The sequence below is a fragment of the Bos indicus x Bos taurus genome, chromosome 3 (genome assembly GCF_003369695.1).
Source record: "Bos indicus x Bos taurus breed Angus x Brahman F1 hybrid chromosome 3, Bos_hybrid_MaternalHap_v2.0, whole genome shotgun sequence".
NCBI classification, from domain to species: domain Eukaryota; kingdom Metazoa; phylum Chordata; class Mammalia; order Artiodactyla; family Bovidae; genus Bos; species Bos indicus x Bos taurus.
This window is the reverse complement of record NC_040078.1, coordinates 99,932,470-99,955,251: the sequence shown is the minus strand read 5'-3', so window position 1 is coordinate 99,955,251 and position 22,782 is coordinate 99,932,470. Positions and strand designations below refer to the sequence as shown.

General features: G+C 43.5%; 2 protein-coding genes and 1 long non-coding RNA gene across 6 annotated transcripts in view; 2 read left to right on the top strand and 1 right to left on the bottom strand.

Annotated features, from left to right (window-relative positions):
- The window catches only part of LRRC41 (leucine rich repeat containing 41), an 18,375-nt gene extending 4,853 nt beyond the window's left edge, over positions 1-13,522 (bottom strand). Inside the window, exons 1-4 of one of the 3 annotated variants that reach the window (XM_027537383.1) lie at positions 13,280-13,522; positions 9,400-9,486; positions 8,547-8,617; positions 1,246-2,389 (exon numbers count right to left, since the gene is read on the bottom strand). In XM_027537383.1, coding sequence (XP_027393184.1) covers positions 1,246-2,389; positions 8,547-8,617; positions 9,400-9,486; positions 13,280-13,478 — 1,501 coding nt within the window. In that variant the 5' untranslated portion in view covers positions 13,479-13,522. Of the gene's footprint in view, positions 1-1,245; positions 2,390-8,546; positions 8,618-9,399; positions 9,487-11,083; positions 13,053-13,086; positions 13,222-13,279 lie in introns of those variants that run through there. The other 2 variants (XM_027537384.1, XM_027537385.1) reach the window with 2 other exon arrangements.
- Positions 2,386-7,294, top strand: LOC113889947. Its single transcript, XR_003510378.1, has 3 exons — positions 2,386-3,899; positions 4,639-4,770; positions 7,135-7,294. It is a non-coding gene; the product is annotated as an uncharacterized LOC113889947 (long non-coding RNA).
- Positions 13,495-22,782, top strand: LOC113889946 (cytochrome b-c1 complex subunit 6, mitochondrial). 2 transcript variants are annotated; one of them, XM_027537389.1, is made up of 5 exons: positions 13,910-13,975; positions 18,838-18,864; positions 19,343-19,490; positions 19,599-19,760; positions 22,572-22,782. In XM_027537389.1, exons 3-5 carry the CDS (start codon positions 19,428-19,430, stop codon positions 22,602-22,604), a joined length of 258 nt encoding a protein of 85 aa, XP_027393190.1. In that variant the 5' UTR covers positions 13,910-13,975; positions 18,838-18,864; positions 19,343-19,427; the 3' UTR covers positions 22,605-22,782. The 2 variants fall into 2 exon arrangements, with proteins under 2 accessions (XP_027393189.1, XP_027393190.1); XM_027537388.1 differs by lacking the exon at positions 19,343-19,490 and having other exon boundaries at positions 13,495-13,975.

Here is a 22,782-nt window from a genome sequence, read left to right as displayed (position 1 = left end):
TATGAGGACTAAGAAGTATATACTGGACTTCGCAACACAGATAGCCTTGGTCACCTCTAGGTCCCCAATGCAGTAGAGGGAGTGTAAGCAAGGCTGAAGTGGCTGTGAGAAGAAGAAAGCACAGATAACTCTTAAGGTTGTCTATGAAGGGCAGGAGAGAATAGGACAGTAGTTCATAAGTAGAATATATGGAGGAGATATGGTGGTAGTTTTGGGTGGATACCTGATCCAGAGAACAGAGGCAGCATTAAGTAGTTAGTGCTTTAAAAGCATGAGTTCTGGAGCCAGGTCACCTGGGTTTGAATTCTAGGTCTATAATCTATCGACTTATCCTGGGCAAGTCACTTGGCTTCACAATTTTAAGGATTAAACCAGTTTTAAGAATATTTAAAGTATGTCAGGCACATAATAGGCAGTATATAAAAGTTCTTATTAAGGCATTTGAAAAACAAGTTTTCCTAGGGAGGTGAGTGTATGGATCCAGAGCACAAGCAGATGAGTTAGCCTTAGACAGGACAGCCATTTATCCCACTGTGATGAAAAGAGTGCAAATGCAGAAGTTTATAGGCTGGTTAACAAATTGAAGGGAGTTCATGTGTGATGGCTTCTATTTTCTCTGTGAAGCAGGTGAGATTTACTAGGAAAGGAAAAGAAGAAAGGATTTGGAAGTAGTAGAGTTAGGAATGGACCTGACATTGCAAACAGGGTTCATATGAGATTGATGACCAGGAATGTATACAGTACACTAATCTGCAATTGTGTGACTTTAGCAGCATTCAGCAACATAGGTAGATTCCTGGGTTCAGTCAGAACTGAAGTTTGGCTAGTTGGGCACAACAAGGTGGGCAAGACCTAAGGACTGTTTGGCAGGTTGCTGGTCTGATCTTTTTTTTTAAACAAGTGTCCCACACCTTTTTGTACAGCTCCTTTGATATGATAGGTAAGAGACAACCTCAGCCCTCTCCTTGGGCCTATATACATTATACTCTCCCACCTGCCCTTGGTTAGCCTACCATATCCAAAGTAGACTCTTCAGATTCTCACTGCTCCTCAGGAACCCCTGCTTCCAACTAGATCAAGCCATAGACCATATATCCATCTTCTGTAGCACTGAGTCTGCCACTAAGTCTCTTCCCTGAGGTGGGTAGGGCCACATCTCTGGCTTCCTGATCATATCCCCTATTCCCCCTGACGGGCACAGCTGGTGTGCTGGGAAACCAAATCTCAGCCCTCCAGGGCACTCACCATTATAGGAGAGTGTGAGGCTCTCCAGAGACACCCAGGAGCTCAGCAGGTGGCACAGTGTCAGAGCCGCCTCTGTGGAGAGTGGAACTGTGAAAAGCTCCAAGGTGGAAATGCTGCGGAATCGTTGGGAGGCTTCCAGTGCTGGAAGCCCCAGGCAGCTGGGATCTGATCCATCCAAAGCTCCACAAGCCACTTCTCCGATCTCCATCTCTTCCCCATCCTCTTTCTCACCCGCCACAATGAAAACAAAGTCATACAGGTCTTCAGATTCTGCGCCACACCCCTGACGGGTGCGAGCACCCTTCTTCCCTGCAGCTCGCTTAAAACGCTTTAGGGGCTTAGGCTGTGGGGCTGAGCTGGCTGGAGCCCGTTTAGATGAGGATGTGGAAGAGGAAGCAGAGGCAGAGGAGGTGGTGGCTGGAGCAGAAGGTGGGCGTTTGGTGCCAGGAGCCTCATGGGAGGTGGCTGGAGGGAGGGGCTCCCTCTTAGAGTCTGTGCCGCCTGCTGTCAGGCTCTCCTGTGTGCTCCGGCGTGTTACCCGAGTGGCAGGTGCAGCTCTGGCCGTCTGCTTGGCTTCACTCTTTCGCCGGGAGGCCATCAGAGCTGCAGCACATCGCTCAGCAGCATCTCTGCGAGGCCGGCGTGAGCCCAGCAAAAGGGACCCTTCATCTCGGGATGGGGCCCGGCCTCGGGAGGCCTCTCCACAGAGGCGACAGGGCGGACCACCAGGGCCTGGCTGCCAGAAGCCAGCACTCATGGTGAGGATAAGAATGAAAAGGGCTGACTCGGGCACAGGCCAGGAGTACAGCGACACCTGGCTGACAGCCCCATGGTGAATAAGCTGATGTAACAGCTGCCGAAGTGACTGCTGAGCAGCCACATCGGAGAACAGCAAGTGGCGGAACTTAAGGGTGTGCAGGGAACTGGCCAGGGTCTCCAGAACCCTGCGGTTGGGCTCGGCCACCAGCTCAGTTGCACCCTGCAGCATGTTGCAGATGGTGAGTTGCCGGACGTGGCGGGAGCTATGCAGGAGAGGTGAGAAGCGCTGGTCACAAAGACGCCTGTCAGAAGACACATCAATGGTTCCACGTAGAACATGGGAAAAAAAGGCCTCCATAAACTTGGCTCGCCAACAGGTCACGCTCTGAAAAGCAGAGAACATTCCAGACAGCTGTGATACTAAGTGCTACCCACGGGATAGTTTCCTTCCAATAGCTAGCTATTTACTAAGCCAGTAAATGTTCTAAATAACATGCAAGTTCATTTAATCCTCTTATCTTTGAGGTATATATTACTATTAGATCCAATTTACAGGTAAGAAAAACAAGGCACAAATGTCATTGCCTGTGGTTACATAATTAAGTGGTAGGATTAAGATTTGAAACTCAAGAGGGAATTCCTTGGCAGTCCAGTGGTTAGGACTCTGAGCTTTCACTGCCTATGGCCCAGGTTCAGTACCTGGTTGGGGAGTAAGAATTCCACAAGCTGTGTGGTACAGCAAAAACCAAAACCTGAACCCAGGAAATTTGGTTCCAGAGACAATTTTGCCAAAATGTCCCTCAAGTGAAATACTTGTTCTATCACGTTTGTTTTTAGAATCTGATCCTACCTTTTCATTCTTATTGCTGCCACCTTTGTTCAGCCCCTTATTACCTAACACCTGGTACTTCATTAGCTTCCTGACTGCTCTCCTTGTTTCCCTTCCCAAACTTTTACACAAGTCCACTGGGTTTAATCTTTGTATTCAAAAACAACTCTGATTACACTATTCTCCAATACCCCTATTGAGTCCCCACTGCCAAGGGGATCAGGGCAGCAGCATATTTAAAGTTCCTCAGCCTGGCAGGGAAAGCTGTCCACAATATGGGCTCTGCCTACTGGAGAAGCTGTATCTCCCACTTGCTCAGGAAAGCTCTGCTTTGGCAAAACTGGTCACCTCAGGGACCCAAACCTGCCTTTGTTCCTTCCTACATCTGCCAGAAATGCTCTCCACTGCCCAAACAGACTTCCTGAAAGGACCTATCAACATTTTGCTCTTTGAGGCTGTTCATTTCTCCCTAAAATTGTAGATCTCACTGACTGCCCCCCCCCCCCCCCCCCCGCAACCTCCTCCTTTTGGAACTCATACTCGACTATTCATGTCTTTAGACAATGGTAAATATGTCTCATGGTATTGTCACTCTCCCTGTGTACATCATGTCTCATCCCAACCAGATAAATTCCTGGAGAGGAGGGACCAAGTCTTAGTTTTCTCCAAGGCCATACTTGGATATGAGGTTTCACCAGTCTACTCTGATACATTCAGGAGAACTCTAAACACAAGTGATTTTTAACCTTTGGAATACATCAAATTTACTGTGGACTTTTTCTCCAAAATTCATATGCCATGTACCCAGACTTGGTGATTACATCTGAGGTAAGATGCAAGCATCTTTATTTTCAAATCTACCCCCAAATGATTCTGATACATATATCAGAGATTAGGAACTACAGCTACCTACCTCAAAAGGATCTGCCTACCTCAAAAGGCAAATACTTCTCTAAATCCCCATTCTCTCCTAAGGTGCACGGAAAGTCTGATGACTGAAAAGTGCCAGCTCTGCGACATACTCAACCTCTTCATTTGTAAAATATGGATAATATCACCTTCACAGGTTTGTTGTAAAGATCGAACTGGAGACTGTAAATGTAAATTCAAGCACTTTATAAACTGTAAAATATAAAATGTAACTTTACTGTTAATGATAATTACCCTACATGGGAAATGGACTTAATGGAGACAAAGCCTGTTAAGCAGGGTGCTTATTCAGCCTGAAGCAAAGGTAGTAGGGGCCTGAGGTTCCTCAAATCTAAAAATAAGACACTTCTTTTGGCTTCTACCCTACCTCCATGCATTCCTCCTATCAGACTGACCCTCAAAAGAGGTTCTTGTCAGGAGCTAGGCTCCTATTCTCGGGCAAAAGTGTCATTCCCTTTGCTTGAGCTGTTGTTCCCTGAGAACGCTGTAATAATCATGAATGACTTCATGTTTGAGCTAACTGGATGGCACCAATAAGACAGACCCCTCCAGCAGCAATGTGGGGGCATGAGGGGAGCAGGAAAAAATACCTGGTAACCAAATCTCTACTTAGCCTTAATAGAAGTAAAGAAGGTATTCCTGAATCCTTCAATCCATCCTCACTCAACACATTTTTCACACATTGCTGGCCCACACAATCTTGAAAGATACTTGCAGGTAACCCCAGCAAGGCTTTAACTTCACAAGTGAAGTAGATGGTTACTATGAGATCTGGGGCTAAGATTACAGACAAATGTGAAAATTAAGGTGTAAGTTTCCAACTATAAGGCATGTGGAATATGAACTGTAGATAACTAAATACTTGGGTTTTTCAGACATTTTATTGGTTCATGAAGACAATGGGAGAGAATACTTGAAATTGGAACACCTCAGACCTGTGATAACCAATGAAAGCAACATGACAGTGATTAAGAGCATTTGCTCCAGGGCCAGGCTGCCACAACTGGGTAGGTCTGCCATTCACAAACTGAAACTTAGGCAAATCACTTTTACTCTTTCTGTGTGTTTCATCATATATAAACTGAGGAAGATAACTATATCTACATGACAGAATTATGAGAATCAAATGTGTAAAAAAATTAGCTGACAACTAATGCGTAGATAGCAACTCACTGTCACTTTTATTAATGCATAGACAGACAGCAACTCACTGGCACTTTATTCCATCACCAGCCTGTACAAGATTCTGTGCTAAAATTTCAAAGCTGAAAAATAACCTGAGAGATCTAGTAGTCCAAGCCACTCATTTTGTGGACTTGTACACTATAGTTCAGACAATGCAAAGTAATTTGAATATTTTCTCTTGGGAAATGACACACCATCAAAGAGGTGAAGTGGCATTTGCTTACCAACACAACTAATCCTTGGCCCATCCACAATGGGCTGGTAGCTCAGGTACTGGTCAGGAAGAAATGTGTGTACAAACCAGGGAGAGCTAAATATTTTCTTATACTAAACTTTTAGAGCCATACTCAACTATATATTGTCCATTGTTTTTCTGATAACAGGAATAGTTTATGGAAGCAAATCAAAAATCGTGTAAAACTTTCTGGAGTGTATATGTGACAAGCCATAGGTATTTGTGTTTATAACACTGAGACAATTCTGAACAGTTTCAAATTCTGGGCTTAAAAAATAAAAAAGACTATACCACCACATCATTAAACATTTTTACCACTATTTAAATTTTAGAAATATTTAAGTATTTCTAGAATGACTTTATTAATAATTTTGAAAATATGGATGTGCTATATTTAATAATTTCTATATTATTGAATACTTAAATTGTTTATAACTTTGCTATAATGAACATCTGGAAATAAATCTTCATGAGTATCTCAGTTTTTATATACCATAAAATATAATTTTAGTTGAAGAATTTGAGCATTTTTTAAAGAATCTTGACAGTTAGCACCAGATTACCCACCAAGAAAGTTGTAGCATTTCTGCTCCTGCCAACAACATATTAAAATGCAAGTTCTGCCCACCCCTGGAATTATCTTTTAAAGAGGTAGAATTTTACTTTCCCATTTTCTATTATTAGTGAAATTGAACATTTTTTAAATTTATTGGAAATTTTTGTATACTTTGTGACTTATCCAAATCTTTATTCATTTTACTGTTTGCTTTTTTGTCTTATTCTCTGTATCCTTTTATTTTGCAAATATTGGTGCAAACATTCATAATTTCCTAGTTTATGCACCTTTTAAATTGTGTTTGGGCTTCCCTGGTGGCTCAGACCAATAAAGAATCTGCCTGCAAAGACCTGGGTTCCATCCCCCTGGGTTGGGAAGATCCTCTGGAGAAAGAAATGGCAACCCACTCCAGTATTCTTGGCCTGGAAGAATCTTTCACTAAATTGTATTTACAGTGTTGGCATTTTATGTGGCCAAATGTGTCTGTATATTTTTTTCTTATTGTTCTACCCATTTACTAGTGCTGTCTACTCTGAGACTAGATAACCAGTCACCTTTATTTTTAAAATTGTTTTGTGCTTTTACTTTTTACAAAGTAATCTTTAGTATAAATTTATTTATTATAATTGGAGGCTAATTACAATATTGTATTGGTTTTGCATATAGAAACTGAATATACTGTAAAGTGAAGCTCTTTTTTTAAATTTTACATTTATCTTTTAATTGAAGAACAATTGCTTTACAGAATTGTGTTGGTTTCTGCCAAACAAGACTCTTAACTATTTTTTCCAAATGGTTAACCAATCACTAGAGAACCATTTATTGAATAATCCTTTATTTCCTCATTGCTTTGTTTCCAGAATATCTCTTTTATTCTACAGATCTCTTAATATACACATACATTAGTACTACATAGTTTGAAATATTACTGCTTTATAATAGGGCTATGTCTATCTTGCTCACCACTGTATACTTAGAACCTAGCATAGTGCCTGGAACTGTACAATCACTTAATAACTGTTTAATTATGAATGAAGTGAAGGTTACTATTACGCAAAAGTGGGAAGTGGAAGAAGATACCCTCTGAAATGGATATGTTCCAAGTTAAGACCTTTGTGTAGGTGACTGTGAGGCCATCAGGCCTGGGGCTTCCTAAATATTCTGAAATACTCTGAGACAAGGAAACAGCTAACAAACAGACATTTCTTTCCAGGAAGCTTGAGATAATGGTGGAAAAAGCTTTCTCAAAGAGAAAGATACTACAATCTCCATCACTTCCTAGTCAACCATACTACCTGGGAAACACTGTGACAAAGTGAATCATGTTTCTTTAAAGACTGCAGAAAGCTATTTCCACTTTCTAACATCCTTGTGTCCACTTCTCTTCCTCTTAAGGCCTAAATCCTGTACATAATGCCTGATGATTTCGTTGGGCCTCAGTGTCTGTGCTGAACGGCAGGGATTGCATCTAGATCTGGAAGTGGGAAGCTAAAGGAGCTGAATGTTACTGAACCTAGTGTATACTCACAAAATAAATCTGCAGTTCCTGATAAGAGCTTGTTATCTTGTCATCTGGCCTCATTCACCATGTAACACCCAATTCAAATGATTACTTCCTAGGAAAGACTTGTTCTCTTTTCTTTCAATCTCCTTGCTACACTCAGTCATACGACTTGCCCTGGCATACATGATGTATTTGTTTGCAGATTTCCCCAGTAAACTGATAGTTTTTCAAGACTAGGGATTATGGCTGTACTTAAAATATTTAGCATAATACATGGTATGTGGTAAGCTGGAGTAAATGTTTATTGAAATTAGTCTGTCCTGTCACCTGATTATGCAGCAGCAACAGAGATGAGAGCTCCATTGAGTTATAGCTGAACCAATGAATAATAGAATCTTAGGGCTAAGAGGAGTCCTAAAAGTCATCTTGTCCAACATCTCCAACAATGCTGAATTTCTTTTACAATACCCTTGTGTCAGGTGGTTATCTAGACTCTATAAACACTTAGTGATGGGAAGCTTATTACCTTTGGAATTAGCTTGTTTCATCACCAATAAGCACACAGTTTAAAAATTCTACATTCAGCTTAGCAAAAAGTTATCTTCCTTTAGCTTCCACTCAGAACAAACCTATTAATCCCTCTTTCAGATATTTCAAGACAGTTCATATTGCTCAAGTCTTCTTTTTTTCAGGACAAATATCTCCAGTCTTCCAAATGTGACTCACAAGATGTGGCTTTGACTTCTTTCTCCATACTCCAGGGATAGCCTGACCACTGCAGAGTCAAGCAGGTCTATCATCCCCCATGTCCTTCAGTCTACATTACAGTTACATTAGTTCACACAGTTCAGGATACAGTCATTATATGAGTGGTTTCAGCACACTGCAGACTAAACCCCCTTAATCTTTTTTATACTAGCTGCTGCTAAGCCAGACCCCTCCACCCACTACCCTGAGGTCATGAAATTGGAATTTTTTAGACTCAAGAGTTGGTTTATTCTGTTCAATTTCATCCTGTTAGGTGTGACCATTGTTCCAGCCCTATCAAGACCTGAATCCAGGTTCTGCCATCCAATATGATCACTATCTTTCCCTGTTTTATGTCACCTGCAAACATGGTGAACAAGTCAGTCAGTGACAAATGTTAAACAGGAAAGAACTTTGTGACAAGCCCTTACAGCCGTCTTCTCAAATTCATCCCATGCCTGCCCCTGCACTTTACCAGTACCCAGCTTGTGTGTGTGTTCTATTCCTGCTTTCACCATGTAATGAGGCCAGAGCTCTACCTGGTGCCTTAACTTACTTCCAAACTGGAAGGCCTTGTCTTCATCAGCTCATCCCATAGTCGGCGCCAAATGGCCTGAGTGGAGAGGCCTGTAGAGAGAAATAACACATTTACTTAGCTGCTCCTTGGTCTCCATGACTGAAGTACATCAGCCTTTTAATGTCCTTTTCTAGGTTCACAGGAGCAATATGGCAGACTGGTAAAGAGCACTGGCTCTAAAGACAGACTGTTTAGGTTTAAATACCAGAACAGTCTAGCTGTGTGACTTTGAGCAAGTTACTTAATTTTTCTGTACCTCAGTTTCATTATCTACAAAATGTAGTTAATAATAGTGATTTTGCAAAATTGATGAAAATATTAAATAAGTTTCTCCAGATAGAGTGCCTAAGACAATGCTTGAGACAAGGATGAATGTTAGCTGTTAACATGTATTTAATGAGGAGCTTAGGAGGTAGTCTGAAAAAATAGAAAAACTAAAATTTCAAAAGATCTGGGCTTGGGAACTCCTTGGCGGTGGAGTGGTTAGGACTAGGTGCTTTCACTGCCAGGGGCCGAGTTCAATCTCTTATTGGGAAACTAAGATCCTCAAGCCATGAGGCAAGACCAAAAATGCCCAAAACAAAAGATCTGTGTTCTACCTGGCTTTGCTCTTAATTGTGGTGTGCTTGTGGTTTCATTTTTATTAGTATAATGGGGATTAAATACTTGTTTTGTGTTTCACAGGACATTGAGAAATCAGATAAGAAAATAGGTGTGAGGGTACTTTTTGAAAAGCATGAAGTTCTATGCAGGTATCAAGTGTCATATTTACCTGAAGAACATCATGGTGCCTTGCTTACAATCACTGAGAAAGAGACAGAAAAACACTCACCTTTCTTGAGGGCAGTTTCCTCAATCCTCTCCAAGTAATATATATTGAGCAGAGGTAAGATGCTTTGAAGTATTGGGCCTGGGAGGGCTACAAAAACCAAACACAAAATTTACTTTTTTCTCCCAGGGTTACAAGCATTATTCATTCTACTGGAAAGGAAAACAGAAAGACTTCTCACTTGACAAGTAGAAATCTTTAGACGCTAACCTAAGTCTAATTCAAACTCTGGTCCACTTATCTTCAGACACTTAGTTTGCAGTGGGAATTTCAGAGGCATGCACATCTTCAAGGGTGAGATAATCCCACAAAGCAAGCAGATGGGCTCATTTAGGAGCTGGCAGCTCACTTCTGCCCGAGCATAATGAACCATTCTGCACTTAAAAGGTCCTATTGAATATGTGTGATTAAAAAAAGTCTTTTATAATCTGAGCCCTACTAACTTCTCCAGCTCCCTGCTTTGCCCCCTATACTTCAGTCATACTAAACTACCTTTTTTCATTTACCTACCTCCCTGCTTTCTGCCTCTGCCTTTGTTATGCTGTTCTCTCCATCAGGAATGCTCTTGCCATTTTCAGCATATCAACTACTCATCTTTCATGTATCACATGCCCTTTACTAAGCCTTCTCTGGATTCCCTTCTCACTCTTCCAGACTGGCCACTTCCATCCTTTGGGCTCCCACTGTACCCTGAACTAGTACTTTCCTATGAAGAATAGAAATAATTAGGTTCTATACTCTTAATTCAATATATCTTAAAAACAAAACTCGCTCTTGCTAACTTCCCTAGATCTGAGAGGCATTATAATATTGTGGCTAAATGGTATAGTCTCTAGAGTTGGGACAAAACTGGGTGAAATGCTGATTGTATCACTTAGTTAATTATGAATTCATGGACAAATTAATGTCTTTGAGCCTCAATTTCCTTAATTTTAAAATGGAGATAATAATAACTACCTCTTAAGATTGTTGTGAAAATTAAAGAAGACCATATTTGTAGACTTGAAGAGACCAGACTTGAAGACTGTTGCTGGCCATAATTTCACTAAACTTTAGCTATTATTATTCCTATTCTGTCAAAAGCTTCTCTGTTCTGCCAAGAACAAGTTTTAAGATCTTGATACCTAAGGAAATTCTTTTAAAACTTACATTCCAGGACCTTTTATCCTTACTTGTGCAGTAACTGAATCCTGATATCCAAGAGCTTAGTACAGTTCTTTGTACATAGTAGGTACTCAATGTACCCACTGAAGAAGAGCATTAATTCCGTTTGCTAATATACTAATGAAATCTCTTTACTGCATTCAAGATAAAGTCCAAGTTCCATATCCTGGCATTCAAGGTATAACATACCTGTTCTATTCCTCATTATATCCTTTCCTGCTGGCTCTACTCATTTTCCCCTTCTCTCTCCCTACACAAAGAAATGCTAGTGCACTACTTCCAGGAAGGCTTTCTTGGCTGTTAGCCCACACTGAGACCTTGCTCCAAAATAGCACTGCTAGCAGGCCTCTTACTTGGCCCTTCTAAGAGGCCTAACTTGATTCAGCTCTTTCTGTGTGACTGTCCACCTGGGCAAGGCCCATAGGAGCTCTTCCTCCTCTGTCCCTCCAATATGCTCCTCTCTGTAGAGCCATCCCCTTTCACAGACATTCTCATCCCCTATTATTCACAAACTCTTCTCTACCTTTCCTCAATCTTCTTAAGCCAGGCTCTTCCTCGCTTCTTTTCGTGTGTGTGTGTCAGTTGTGTCCAACCCTGCAACCCCATGGACTGTAGCCCGCCAGGGTCCTCTGTCCGCGGAATTTTCCAGACAAGAATACTGGAGTCAGTTGCCATTTCCTCCTCCAGGCGATCTTCCTGACCCAGAGATCAAACCGGAGTCTCTTCTTTTTAGCTCGTATCTTTAATGCTTTGCTTTCCCAACTTGGGAACTTCACCCTCAGTCCTAGTCCCTCTTAGTTAGGTTTAGCATTCTAGATGCTCCGGGCTGACAAAGCCAGATCCACTGTATCTTCTTCCAAATTCCCCAGGACTTTTCTGAGTCTCCTGCCCAGATTCACTGAGACTTTTCTCCCATTCCCTCTGGGTCAGCTTGACCCTATTCTTTTTAGTTGTTGGTCCAGGGCCTCCACAATCCCCTCCCCCTCACCAGGCCTGAGGACTGCTAACAGCCTTCCCTCACCAGACAAGACACTTGGGCCTCTTCAGGAAGGGTGCCCCACCCCCACTTCACCAAGGGCCTTCCTACATCCTTGGACCTCCTTAACCACTCCACAGCTTTGGGGCTTATTCCTGAAGGTCCAGCTCCCCACATTTCAGGGTCTTTTCTCCACATCGGCCTCCTCAGGGTGTAATCCAAATCCCCCATCCCAGGACCTTAAGCCCCGACTCCTGACCTTACGGGAGGCCTTCCTCAGGCCTTCCTCCAGGCAAAAACACCACCACACTCTCTGAGGCCTACACTAGACCCTCTTACCGCCAGGGCCTAGGGCCTCCTCTCCTGCCATCCGCTCCCCCGTCCCGGGGCCTCCGGCCTGGCCTGGCCTGAGATCTCCTCACCCAACTTCAGCCCAGGCCTCCGGCCCCACCCCCTCGCTCCAGCAGTCTGTCAGGCCCAAGGCCTCCTAGGCCCAGGCAGGCAGGCCTACCCCCAGAGCTCTCACTTTCCTCTTTCACACTCACTATCGTGCCCAGGTCGTCCACTCGCGTTTTCCTCCTCAGCCGCCTGGCTGCCACCAGCAGTACCCAATCCATGGCCCGGCCTCCTCGCGCCCATCCGCCTGCAGGCCTCCCTCCGTTACTTCGCTTGCCCCGCCGCCGCTGTACTGCCAGGCCCCCCGACAGGCTAGTCGGCTCACCGTCCCAGGCCCTCATCCCAGTGCCCCCGGCCACCCGCCTTTGCTACTCAGCCTGGGCGCCCTCAACCCAGGCCGGGCCTGGCGGTCCCGGCCGCTTTCAGGCCCCGGGCCTTCTTTCACTCCACCCGGACCCAGTCCTCCAAGCGGCGCCGCGCCCCCTCCCAGTTCGGGTTCCCCAGGCCCTCGCCGCGCCTGGGGCCTCCGTGGCCCTTCCCGCCTGTCCGTCATTCGCGCCTCAGTCGATTGACCCGCTCCGGGCCTCCCTTCACCCGCTCTCTGGCCCTTCCTCGCCGCTCCGGCCAATCCGAGCGGCCTCCGGCGCTCCGAGTCCTGCCCGTCAGTCAGTCGCTCACTCAGTTTGGTACCCGAGGCCCTGGCCGTCAGTCAGTCAGCTCCCTCCAGCCCCGGGCCGTCAGAAAGGCCTCGGCGCCCCGAGCCTTTCGGCCTCTCCCGCAGCCCCATCCCTTCACTCTCCAGTCCACTGGCTGCCCTCGCCCAGCGGCTTGGCCTCCACAGCCCCCACGGTCTGTCAGGCAGACAGCGGAGGCCGCGCGCCGTCAGTCTGGTTACGTTGCCCTGGGCCTGGCCTCCTGGCCTTAGGCCGGGCCTCCAGGCCTCGGCCCCCGCCCCCAAGTAGCAGTGCCATCCCTGCCCGTCCGTTCGACATCCGAGGTTCTGCAGCCCGACCCAGTCCGAGTGTCACTTCGGTGACCAAGGCCCGGCTAGTCACTCCTGCCTCTTGTCGCCCGGGCTCTGCCCGCTTCACCCCAGACTGGGCCTCCTGGCCTCGCCCCCCGAGCCCCCCAGCCAGGCCGCGGTGCGGGTCCACCTGCCAGTTTGGTCTCCGTCTTTACTGTGCACAGTCCTGCCAGTCACAGAATTCTTGCTCCATCCCGAAGGTCTGACTTCCAGTGCCCAGAGCTGGGCCTTGCCCCAGGCCTCCTGGCCTCGCCCCCCGCGCCCCCCGGCCGCTGGGCCGCCTCCGTTCGTTGCCAGTGGTAGCCCCTCATCCCGCGACTTACCCCACACCCCGCTTTCCAGAACCCCCATATGGGCGCTCACCGCCCGCCCGCACAGCTCGAACAGGGCGGGGGGAGCGCTGGGGCCCGAGGCCGAGCTCTTCGCTGGCGCCGCCTCCCGGGACGTGGCCTCCATGGTCGTTGCTGCCGCTACCTCACAGAACCAGCAACTCCGGGCGCGCCAGGCCTCGGGCGCCGCCATCTTGGGGAGGTGCGCGAGTCCGCGAGTAGCAGTCTCGGGCCGCCATCTTGAAAAGGTCAGCAGTTAGGACGGTTCCATCGACGATGTGGGGAAGACTGGGAACTGCGCTAAAAGAATATCAAGTATTTCTGCATACTTCCCAAGTTTCTTAGAAAGCAATAATTCAAATAACCCCCCAAGTCAACATATTTGGGCCTGGTGTGGCTAAGGGGATATTCCTTAGCAAATCCTTCTCTGGTGCAAATACCAGCTATCCCTGTCCCCTGCCTCTGGACGGTAGTACATGCCAATCGGAGCGTGTGTTCGCCACTACGACTAGTCTGCCGCACTTCCGGCCAGATCGCCGGATATCCGCTGAGTGACCCTTACAAGTCCTTTTTGATCCTGAAGTGGAATAGGTGCCGCTGTTGCTGCTTGTGTTGAGTCCAGAGCCGCCTCCGGACATGGGGCTAGAGGACGAGCAAAGGATGCTGACCGGATCCGGAGATCCCAAGGAGGTAAGAATCTCGGGCGGCTCGACCTCTTTTCACAGCCCTGAGGCTCAGGACCTGACCCAAAGCACGGGACCCTCTGGGCCCCCCTTTCCCACTAGAGTTTGCAGGGTCGGGAGAGCTGGTTCCCCATACTCTTCCCCAGAGTTCGTCGGGTGACCTTGGTCAAGTAGGTGACTAGGCTTTCTCTGGGCTTCGGCTTTCCCAGTCTGTGAATGTGATTAAGGTTTAACGAGAGGGAAAATGCTTTGTGGACTAAATTTTTGTAAAAATGAGGCCTGCTTATGTTTTTAGTCAATTAGCTGTTCAGAGCCTCTAGTTTGACTAATTTGGGGAGCAAGCTGCCTCAGCTAGGGTCAGGGATCCTGGTATATCTTCTGTGGAGATTCCGGGCATCAGGCCTTAGGCTAGTTTCTGTGAAAACGTGATTTAGTTTTCCTTGGGTGGAGGAAAGGGAAAAGTGTCTTTGGGGACAGTGTGGGGATGTGCGGTATAATTCTGTGATGAGAGAGGGAGCTCCTTTCCAGACTTAGAATGCCAATTTAATAATAATCATTTATTGGCTGCTTTCGATTCCAAGTGCTTTATATGTACTAATTCATTTAAGCCACACAATAGTCCTGTGAGGTATTAGGTAGTCATAGTATTGCCATTTTACAGATGAGGAAACAAGCATAGAGAGGTTAAATGCCTAATCTGAGGACACACAGCTAATAAATCATGGAGACAGGAATTGAACTCAGGCAGCATGGTTCCAGAGGAGGCTTAGCCACAGTGTTACATGGTTTTACAGAAGCCAGCTAGTTTTTGTTTCCCATCACATTTCCTATCTTTCGTTCTCTGGTCACTTACCTGCAGTTGTTCTGGGCTTATGGGTTAAGAATAATTGGGAACTAGTTAATCCCATAATTTTTTCTAGTCTTATTTTCAGAAGAAGGACAAGAAAGAAATGGAGCCAGTCTCAGGATGTTCAACTGGAAGTATACCAGAAAGTTCAGTAGGGCTCATCACAGCAGTAGATGAGAAAACAGAAAGTAAACAAGTAGTCTGTTTTAAAATGAAGAAATCTGAGGTTTGTTATGAAGAACCTGTACATCTTGGAGATTGAATCTTTTTATTTAGTATGACCTTGGTTTTTATCATTGATATGAAGTTTACCTGAAATAGTCCATATTCAGATTTGTATTTGGATTTGTTTTCTCAAAATATGCCATGATACTTTTGACACAAAATTATCAAAATGATCAATAAAATAATCAGTGTAGTAACACTGCTAATAGGGAAAGGATATAAAGGTCTTGCTTCTAGGATACTAATTTCTGGTTTCTAACTCAGGCAGAATGGGATTTCAGTTTTTTTGAATAACTGTTTTCAGGATGAATTTTGTTTTCCTAAGAGCAAGGTTAAGAAATCTTGTTTAATGGAAAACTAGAATTGTACATTCTAAGTAATAACTTCACATTTAGAAGACACCTTTGTTAATTTGAGAATAAATAGCCTGGATTACAGTGGAACCTGCCCTGTCCCTCACTCCAGTTTTCATAAGCTTTGGTCCCTTCCTTGAAGATCATACAATGGGGCAGATTGTATGGAGTTTTGAAAACACAGTGAGGGATTGTTGAACTAGTTTTTTTTTTCCTCTCTATATCACCTTTTCCTTCCCTTCCTGCAAACGTGGACATGTACGTGCACTGGCGGGTAGATGCTTTACTTTTGACAGGTTGAGTTACTGATCAGGCTCTACTGTGCCACAGTTTTAAGACTCTGCTTTTTCTCCCAAAGAGATTTGTTTCCCCACACCCCTTGGAAGAAAAGAAACTGAGGTTGAAGTAATAGGTCGGAGAAGGCAATGGCACCCCACTCCAGTACTCTTGCCTGGAAAATCCCATGGATGGAGGAGCCTGGTAGGCTGCAGTCCATGGGGTCACCTAGAGTCGGACACAACTGAGCAACTTCAATTTCACTTTTCATTTTCATGCATTGGAGAAGGAAATGGCAAAGAACTCCAGTGTTCTTGCCTGGAGAATCCCAGGGACGGGGGAGCTTGGTGGGCTGCCGTCTATGGGGTCGCACAGAGTCGGACACGACTGAAGCGACTTAGCAGTAGCAGCAAGTAATAGGTAGGGCCTGATGTTTTTTAAGCTTGTGAGTGGAGTTGTGTAGAGCTTTGGTGCACTTATATTGACAGTGTACTTAGAGTCTTGAAAGTTCAGCAAGCCAAAAGCAGTGACTGAAATTATCTTTAATTCTGGCTAAAGGAGAATTTAGGTTTGGCTATTTTCATATACCCAATTCAAATTCAGAACATAGGAAAAAATGTTAGCTTTCTACCTAATTTGGTTTGGGAATGAAAGGATTAAATTTAGCTATTTCTGGCACTACTGGTATGTCTCAGAATTTAGAAGAAAATATATTTAAGTTGGGGACTTTCCTGTAGCTCAGATAGTAAAGAATCTGCCTGCAATGCAAGTGACCCAGGTTCGATCCCTGGGTCAGGAAGATCCCCTGGAAAAGGAAATGGCAACCCACTCCACTATTCTTGGCTGGAGAATTCCCTGGACAGAGGAGCCAGGCAGGCTATAGTCCATGGGATCGCAAAGAGTTGGACACAACTAAGCAGCTAACACACACACACACACAAACACGCACACACACACGTTGATCCCATATGAACAGTTGACAACTTGAATGACTGATTAATTTGGTTGCACTGGGTCTTAGTTGCTGGGATATTCATTGCATGTGGGTTCCAGAGCACGCAGGTTGAGCCACGTGGGATCTTATTTCCTCAATCAGGGGTTGAACCTGGATCCCCTGCATTGCAAGATGTATTCTTAACCACTGGACCACCAGGGAAGTCCCTGAATCTTTTTTTTTCCCCCCCATAATTAAAACATTTAATGAGCATAAATATATGACAGATATTATAGATACGGTTAGGTATTACATATAGTATGGTATTTGCAAAATCTATACATTAAAATTGATACGGCAATTTTACTGTGACAGCTTGAATCTATATCAGAAAATGTTTGATTAGTGCTTGTTATTACTAAACTGGGAGCCCCTTAAGGGTCTATTGTAATTAGTCAAATCATTACAGATATAAAGTGCATAAACTTTTAGAGTGTTGTACACACTTAAGTTTGTTGCTAATGAACATGAGATTGTGTGTCCTTGTTTAAACATACTCAGGACTTGTTTTAATCAGGTAAGATAAGGTTACAAGCATGGAGACAACTTTTTTTAATTTAAACTACTTTATAATTTATTTTAAAATTATTTAAATTGTATAACCTGTAAAGTTGTTTATATCAGTGACCCTGTCTAGTATGATATCGATTACCCTTCTTCAAAGCATAATCAAGATAAGACAACTGTTTTTGAATGAAGTTTATTACTATAGTTTCTGACTATATATATAGCGACTGAGCTGACTGACTATAGTTCCCAAGAGAAGAGGGCAGGCCATACCACCAGGGCCACATGGGGAGGTGCCAAGGCCCTATCAGGAGCAGAAGAAGGACTAGGTGAGGCAGGATAGCCATGTTCTGGCAAGTTTTGTTGTCGTTCGGTCACTCAGTTGTGTCTGACTCTTTACAACCCCATGGACTGCAGCATGCCAGGCTTCCTTGTTCTTCACTGTCTTCCTGAGCTTGTTCAAACTCATGTCCATTGAGTTGGTGATGCCATCTTGTCCTCTGTTGTCCCCTTCTCCTGCCTTCGATCTTTGCCAGTATCAGGGTCTTTTCCAATGGGTCTCTTCTTCCCATCAGATGCGCAAAGTATTGGAACGTCAGCTTCAACAACGGACCTTCCAATGAATATTCAGGCTTGATTTCCTTTAGGATTGACTGGTTTGATCTTCTTGTAGTCCATTTCCTTGCAGTCCAAGGGACTCTAAAGAGTTTCTCCAACACCACAGTTCAAAAGCAACAATTCTTTGGCTCTCAGCCTTCTTTATGGTCTGACTCTCACATCCATACATGACTATTGGAAAAACTATAGCTTTGACTATATGGACTTAAGTCGGCAAAGTAAGGTCTCTGCTTTTAAATGCGCTATCTGGGTTTGTCATAGCTTTTCTGCCAAAGACCAAGCGTCTTTTAATTTCATGGCTGCTGTCACCATGTTCAGTGATTTTGGAGCCCAGGAAAATAAAATCTGTCACTGGTTGCATTGTTTCCCCATCTATTTGCCATGAAGTGATGGGACTGGATGCCATGATCTTCCATTTTTGAATGTTGAGTTTTAAGCCAGCTTTCTCACTCTCCTCTTTCACCTTCATCAAGAGGCTTTTTAGTTCCTCTTCACTTTCTGCCATAAGGGTGATGTTATCTGCATATCTGAGATTATTGATATTAATCCTGGTAGTCTTGATTCCAGCTTGTGCTTCATCCAGCCTGGCATTTCGCATGGTGTACTCTGAATATAAGTTAAATAAGCAGGGTGACAATATCCAGCCTGGACATACTGGCAAGTTTAAGACTGGATAATTTAATAGGCTGTTGACTTTGGGCTGGTCCCTTTTTGTTTGGTACTTAGCCCTGATGTGATTAGTACAGGGGCAATAATTGGTTTAGTGTAGGAAAGTTAGATAAAGGTAGATGGTAAGAAGGGTTTTGGATTGGTTTCTTTGAAATTTGTGCCCCCTGGCAAGTTGTTTGCCAACTCTAGAAATTAGGCAGCCCTGGGAGGGGCTGTCTCCAGGATTAACAAGGCCCCTAAAGTGTCAAAACACCATAAAATATAGAAAAATTTAAAACATGATTAATACCGTCTATGCTCAGTAATTACAACATCACTATGATTGTGAATATATATGTCATAAAATTGCTGCTGACATTATTTTTGTTCTTATTTTGTAGGAGGAAGAGGAGGAGGAGGAATTAGTGGTAAGAGCTATCTCAGGTTTGGAACCATCTCAGTAAAAGAAAGTTTTGAGTTTCATGAAACTCTTAAGAGCATTTTAAGGATACTCAACACCTTGGAGAGAATGGGAATGGAAAAATCCTTTAATACTCCTGTTCAGTTTTTCTGGCATGTGGGCCTGGGAGGCTGACACTTTTCTGGGTTTGGGGCTTCTACAATCATGGTATCAGAAAGCAGAGTAGCATCTTGAAGGCCTGGTACTCAACCATGTGCTCTTTGTGGTCTAATAAGGAATTCTAGAAGGAATCTTAAATGATCCTTCTCCATGTTAACATTGCCTTTGTAGGTGGTCAGCTGGGGTGCATAGGCCAGTTGTCTATTGAGGGGAATTAAAATTCACAGACATTATATATCCCAAAATGATGTGATAATAAACAAGGCAGGCCTCCTCTAGATGTCCTTCAAGTTTGGCCAGGTTTCCTTTATCACCTTGTTTTTCAGATAGGACTGAGGCTTTCAGTGCATACTGGCAACTCTGGAAGGCAGGAATGTGAAACTTTCCCCTTCTACTTAGCATCAGAATTAAATGGGAGACCCCATTCTGCTCTTTCTGGCGGCAGTGTGGCTCTGCCAGGTGGCCTTCTGCACGGTAATTCAGAGACAGCACCTTGGTTTGGTGGTTGTATTAAAGCATGTGGTTTGTGGGTCTCCTAAAATCCCCATTTTGTTTTTGTGTGGGTGTGTGTTTCTCTCTTAGGATCCCCTAACAACAGTGAGAGAGCAATGCGAGCAGCTGGAGAAATGTGTAAAGGCTCGGGAGCGGCTCGAGCTCTGTGATGAGCGTGTATCCTCCAGGTCACAGACAGAGGAGGACTGCACAGAGGAGCTCTTGGATTTCTTGCATGCAAGGGACCATTGTGTAAGTCAGCTTAAAGTCCAGAAGGGGAAAGCTTACAGTGGCCAGGGAAGACTTGGTGATGACCACCTTTCTTTCCATCCTAGGGGCAGGACAGTGCTGAGCATTTTACATACATAATCTTACATAATCCTCTGATTCACTGAAGATAACTATTCCCATTTTACAGATAAAAAACTGAGGCTCAGAAAAGAGATGTGATGTTCCAGTTTAAACTGCTAAGCAGTAGGGAAACTGGATTCTGTATGTTAAGTACAAAAGGCTATTCTTCAGTATATATCCTCCAGTGTGTCTTGTACATAATAGTTGGTAAAAAAAAATTTTTTTAAACTTGTTTTTGACTCCCTTACATATGTAACAGTAAGGTATTTTAATAAAGTACAGGGTAGGCAAAGTTTGATTTGACCCGGTGGCTAATAAGCATATGAAAAGATGCCTAACACCATTAGTTCTCAGGGAAATGCAAATCAAAATCACAATGAGATACCCCTTCACACCTCAAGATGGCTATAATAAAAAAATATGGGGAGAAATGGGTGAAGGGGTCGATAAATAACTCCCCACAAAATAGTTAATGACCTCCACTATCATAATTTATGCTTCAGCAATCCCAACTTAGGTTTTTTAATTCTATAACATACAGTGCAAACACAGAAATGCATATGCACACACATTCGTACACAGCTCCTATAAACACATTCTAACAGTTAAAAGAAAATTTGTTTGGCCATGCTGTGCTGCACATTTTGTAGGGTTTCCTGACCAAGGATCGATCCTGTGTGTGCTGTATGGAATTCTAAACAACCATTGGACCCACTGCGAAGGAATTGCCTGGAATTTTTTTTATATATATAAGAACAAAAATCCAACTGAAGTCATACTATCTAGAGATAAACATGTTTTCTTATATAAACTAACATTTTTAAACAAAATGAAATTATAACAACACATTTACATATAAAATATGAAGGAGCATTATATTCCTTTCCATTTATGTATATTCATATTTTATCCATCCTCTAGTTTATAATTATTCATATAGCTTTTTTCCCATGATTTTAGTGGAAAGAGGGAAAGTTTATATACAAAACACTTATATATTGCTTTTTATATCTTAAGAAATAAGTGTTGGTGATGTGGAAAAACTAGAAACCTCATATATACTGCCTATGGGAATGTATGTTGGTATAGCCTTATTGAAAGGTCTGGCAGTTCTTCAAAAGGTTAAACTTAGAGTTAACATATGACCCAGCAGTTCTCCTAGGTGTACACCCAAGACAAATGAAAACATCTCTACACAAATTTGTACACAAATATTCATAGAAGCATTATTCGTAACAGGCACAGTTGGAAACAATATAAATGTCCATCAGCTGATAAATAAAACTTCATGTATCCACATAAAGGAATATTATTTGGCAAAAAAAAGAAATAAGTACTTTACTCAAAAAACATGTCTGTTGGTGGAGTGGATAAACAAAATGTATGTACATACAATGGAATATTATTGAGCCTTAAAATGGAAGGAAACTGACACATACTACAGCATAGGTGAACCTTGAAAACATGCTAAGTGAAATCAATCAAAAACGAACAAATATTCCACTTATATGAGGAACCTAGAGTAGTCCGATTTATTGAGGTAGAAAATTGAATGGTAGTTGCCTTTATTTAATGGGTATAGAGTTTTAGTTTGGGAAAATGAAAAAGTTCTGGAGGTTGATGGTTGTAGAATGTGAGTTACTTCAGTTCAGTCGCTCAGTTGTGTCCGACTCTCTGCGACCCCATGAATTGCAGCACGCCAGGCCTCCTTGTCCATCACCAACTCCCGGAGTTTACTCAAACTCATGTCCATCGAGTCGGTAATGCCATCCAGTCATCTCATCCTCTGTCGTCCCCTTCTCCTCCTGCCCCCAATCCCTCCCAGGATCAGGGTCTTTTCCAGTGAGTCAACTCTTTGCATGAGGTGGCCAAAGTATTGGAGTTTCAGCTTCAGTATCAGTCCTTCCAATGAACACCCAGGACTGATCTCCTTTACAATGGACTGGTTGGATCTCCTTGCAGTCCAAGGGACTCTCAAGAGTCTTCTCCAACACCATAATTACTTAAGGCTACACAAATGAATTGCTTAAAATTATTAAAATGGTGAATGTTATTTAAATACTTTGAGTCAAAACTGGCTTAAGATCGGGGAATGAGATGGGCGTGGTCCCCTTCACTGAATTATAAGCCAGCACAGGAGACAGAAGTAGAATGATTAGTAAACTGGTAAATCTCCTGGGTATAACTTCAGGATGCCCTTTACTGAACCTTCTATTTAAAGTTGCTGTTCCTTCCCCCCACCATTTTATTTTCCTCAGCATTTATCACTACCAGAAGTTATATGTATATTTCTCTCATTGTTCTCTTAAGTTCTATAGGACACAGATATTGTCTTGTTTACCGTAGTGACTCAGCATCTAGAACGGTATCTGGCACATAGTAGATGTTTTATAAATATTTGTTGAATTAGTAAGCACTGTGATTGGGAGTCCTAAGTTTCTTTGGGAAAGACAGGAAGGACAGGAGCTTGTTAAAACCTAAATATGTAATGTTAGGTTTTAAAGGAAAATTAAAAGATGAAAAAGTGGGAAAAAGATTCCCAGTTAAGAAGATAGTATTCCGGTAATTGAGGGGAGTTCACTAGGGCTCAAGAAGAGTGTGAGAAGGTGAGTGGTAAGGGAAGAGGCAGTGCTGCTCCAGGTTACGAAAAGCATTGTAATTCATGACATTAAACATGCCAGTTGATGACATTCTTTTCTTTCCCCCATCTAGGTGGCCCACAAACTGTTTAACAGCTTGAAATAAGTGTGCATATTTGTTCACCCCAGCCTTCATCACCTGGGCATTGGGATATTTCCTCAGTTTTGAACATGATGTTTATTTGTGTAACTAAGTTCATGTGAATCTCAAGGATTTTGGCTTAGGCAAGTAATTTCTGTGTAATTATCAGTGATTTCATCTTAATAAAGTCTAGTGATCAGCA

Bases quoted from the DNA above. Each gene is read 5' to 3' on its own strand.
- LOC113889946 (XM_027537388.1), top strand. From the start codon at position 13,922: ATGGGGCTAGAGGACGAGCAAAGGATGCTGACCGGATCCGGAGATCCC. The intron at 18,865-19,598 runs GTAAGAGCTATC...TTTCTCTCTTAG, and splicing joins AGGAGGAGGAGGAATTAGTG to GATCCCCTAACAACAGTGAG. The intron at 19,761-22,571 runs GTAAGTCAGCTT...TCCCCCATCTAG, and splicing joins TGCATGCAAGGGACCATTGT to GTGGCCCACAAACTGTTTAA.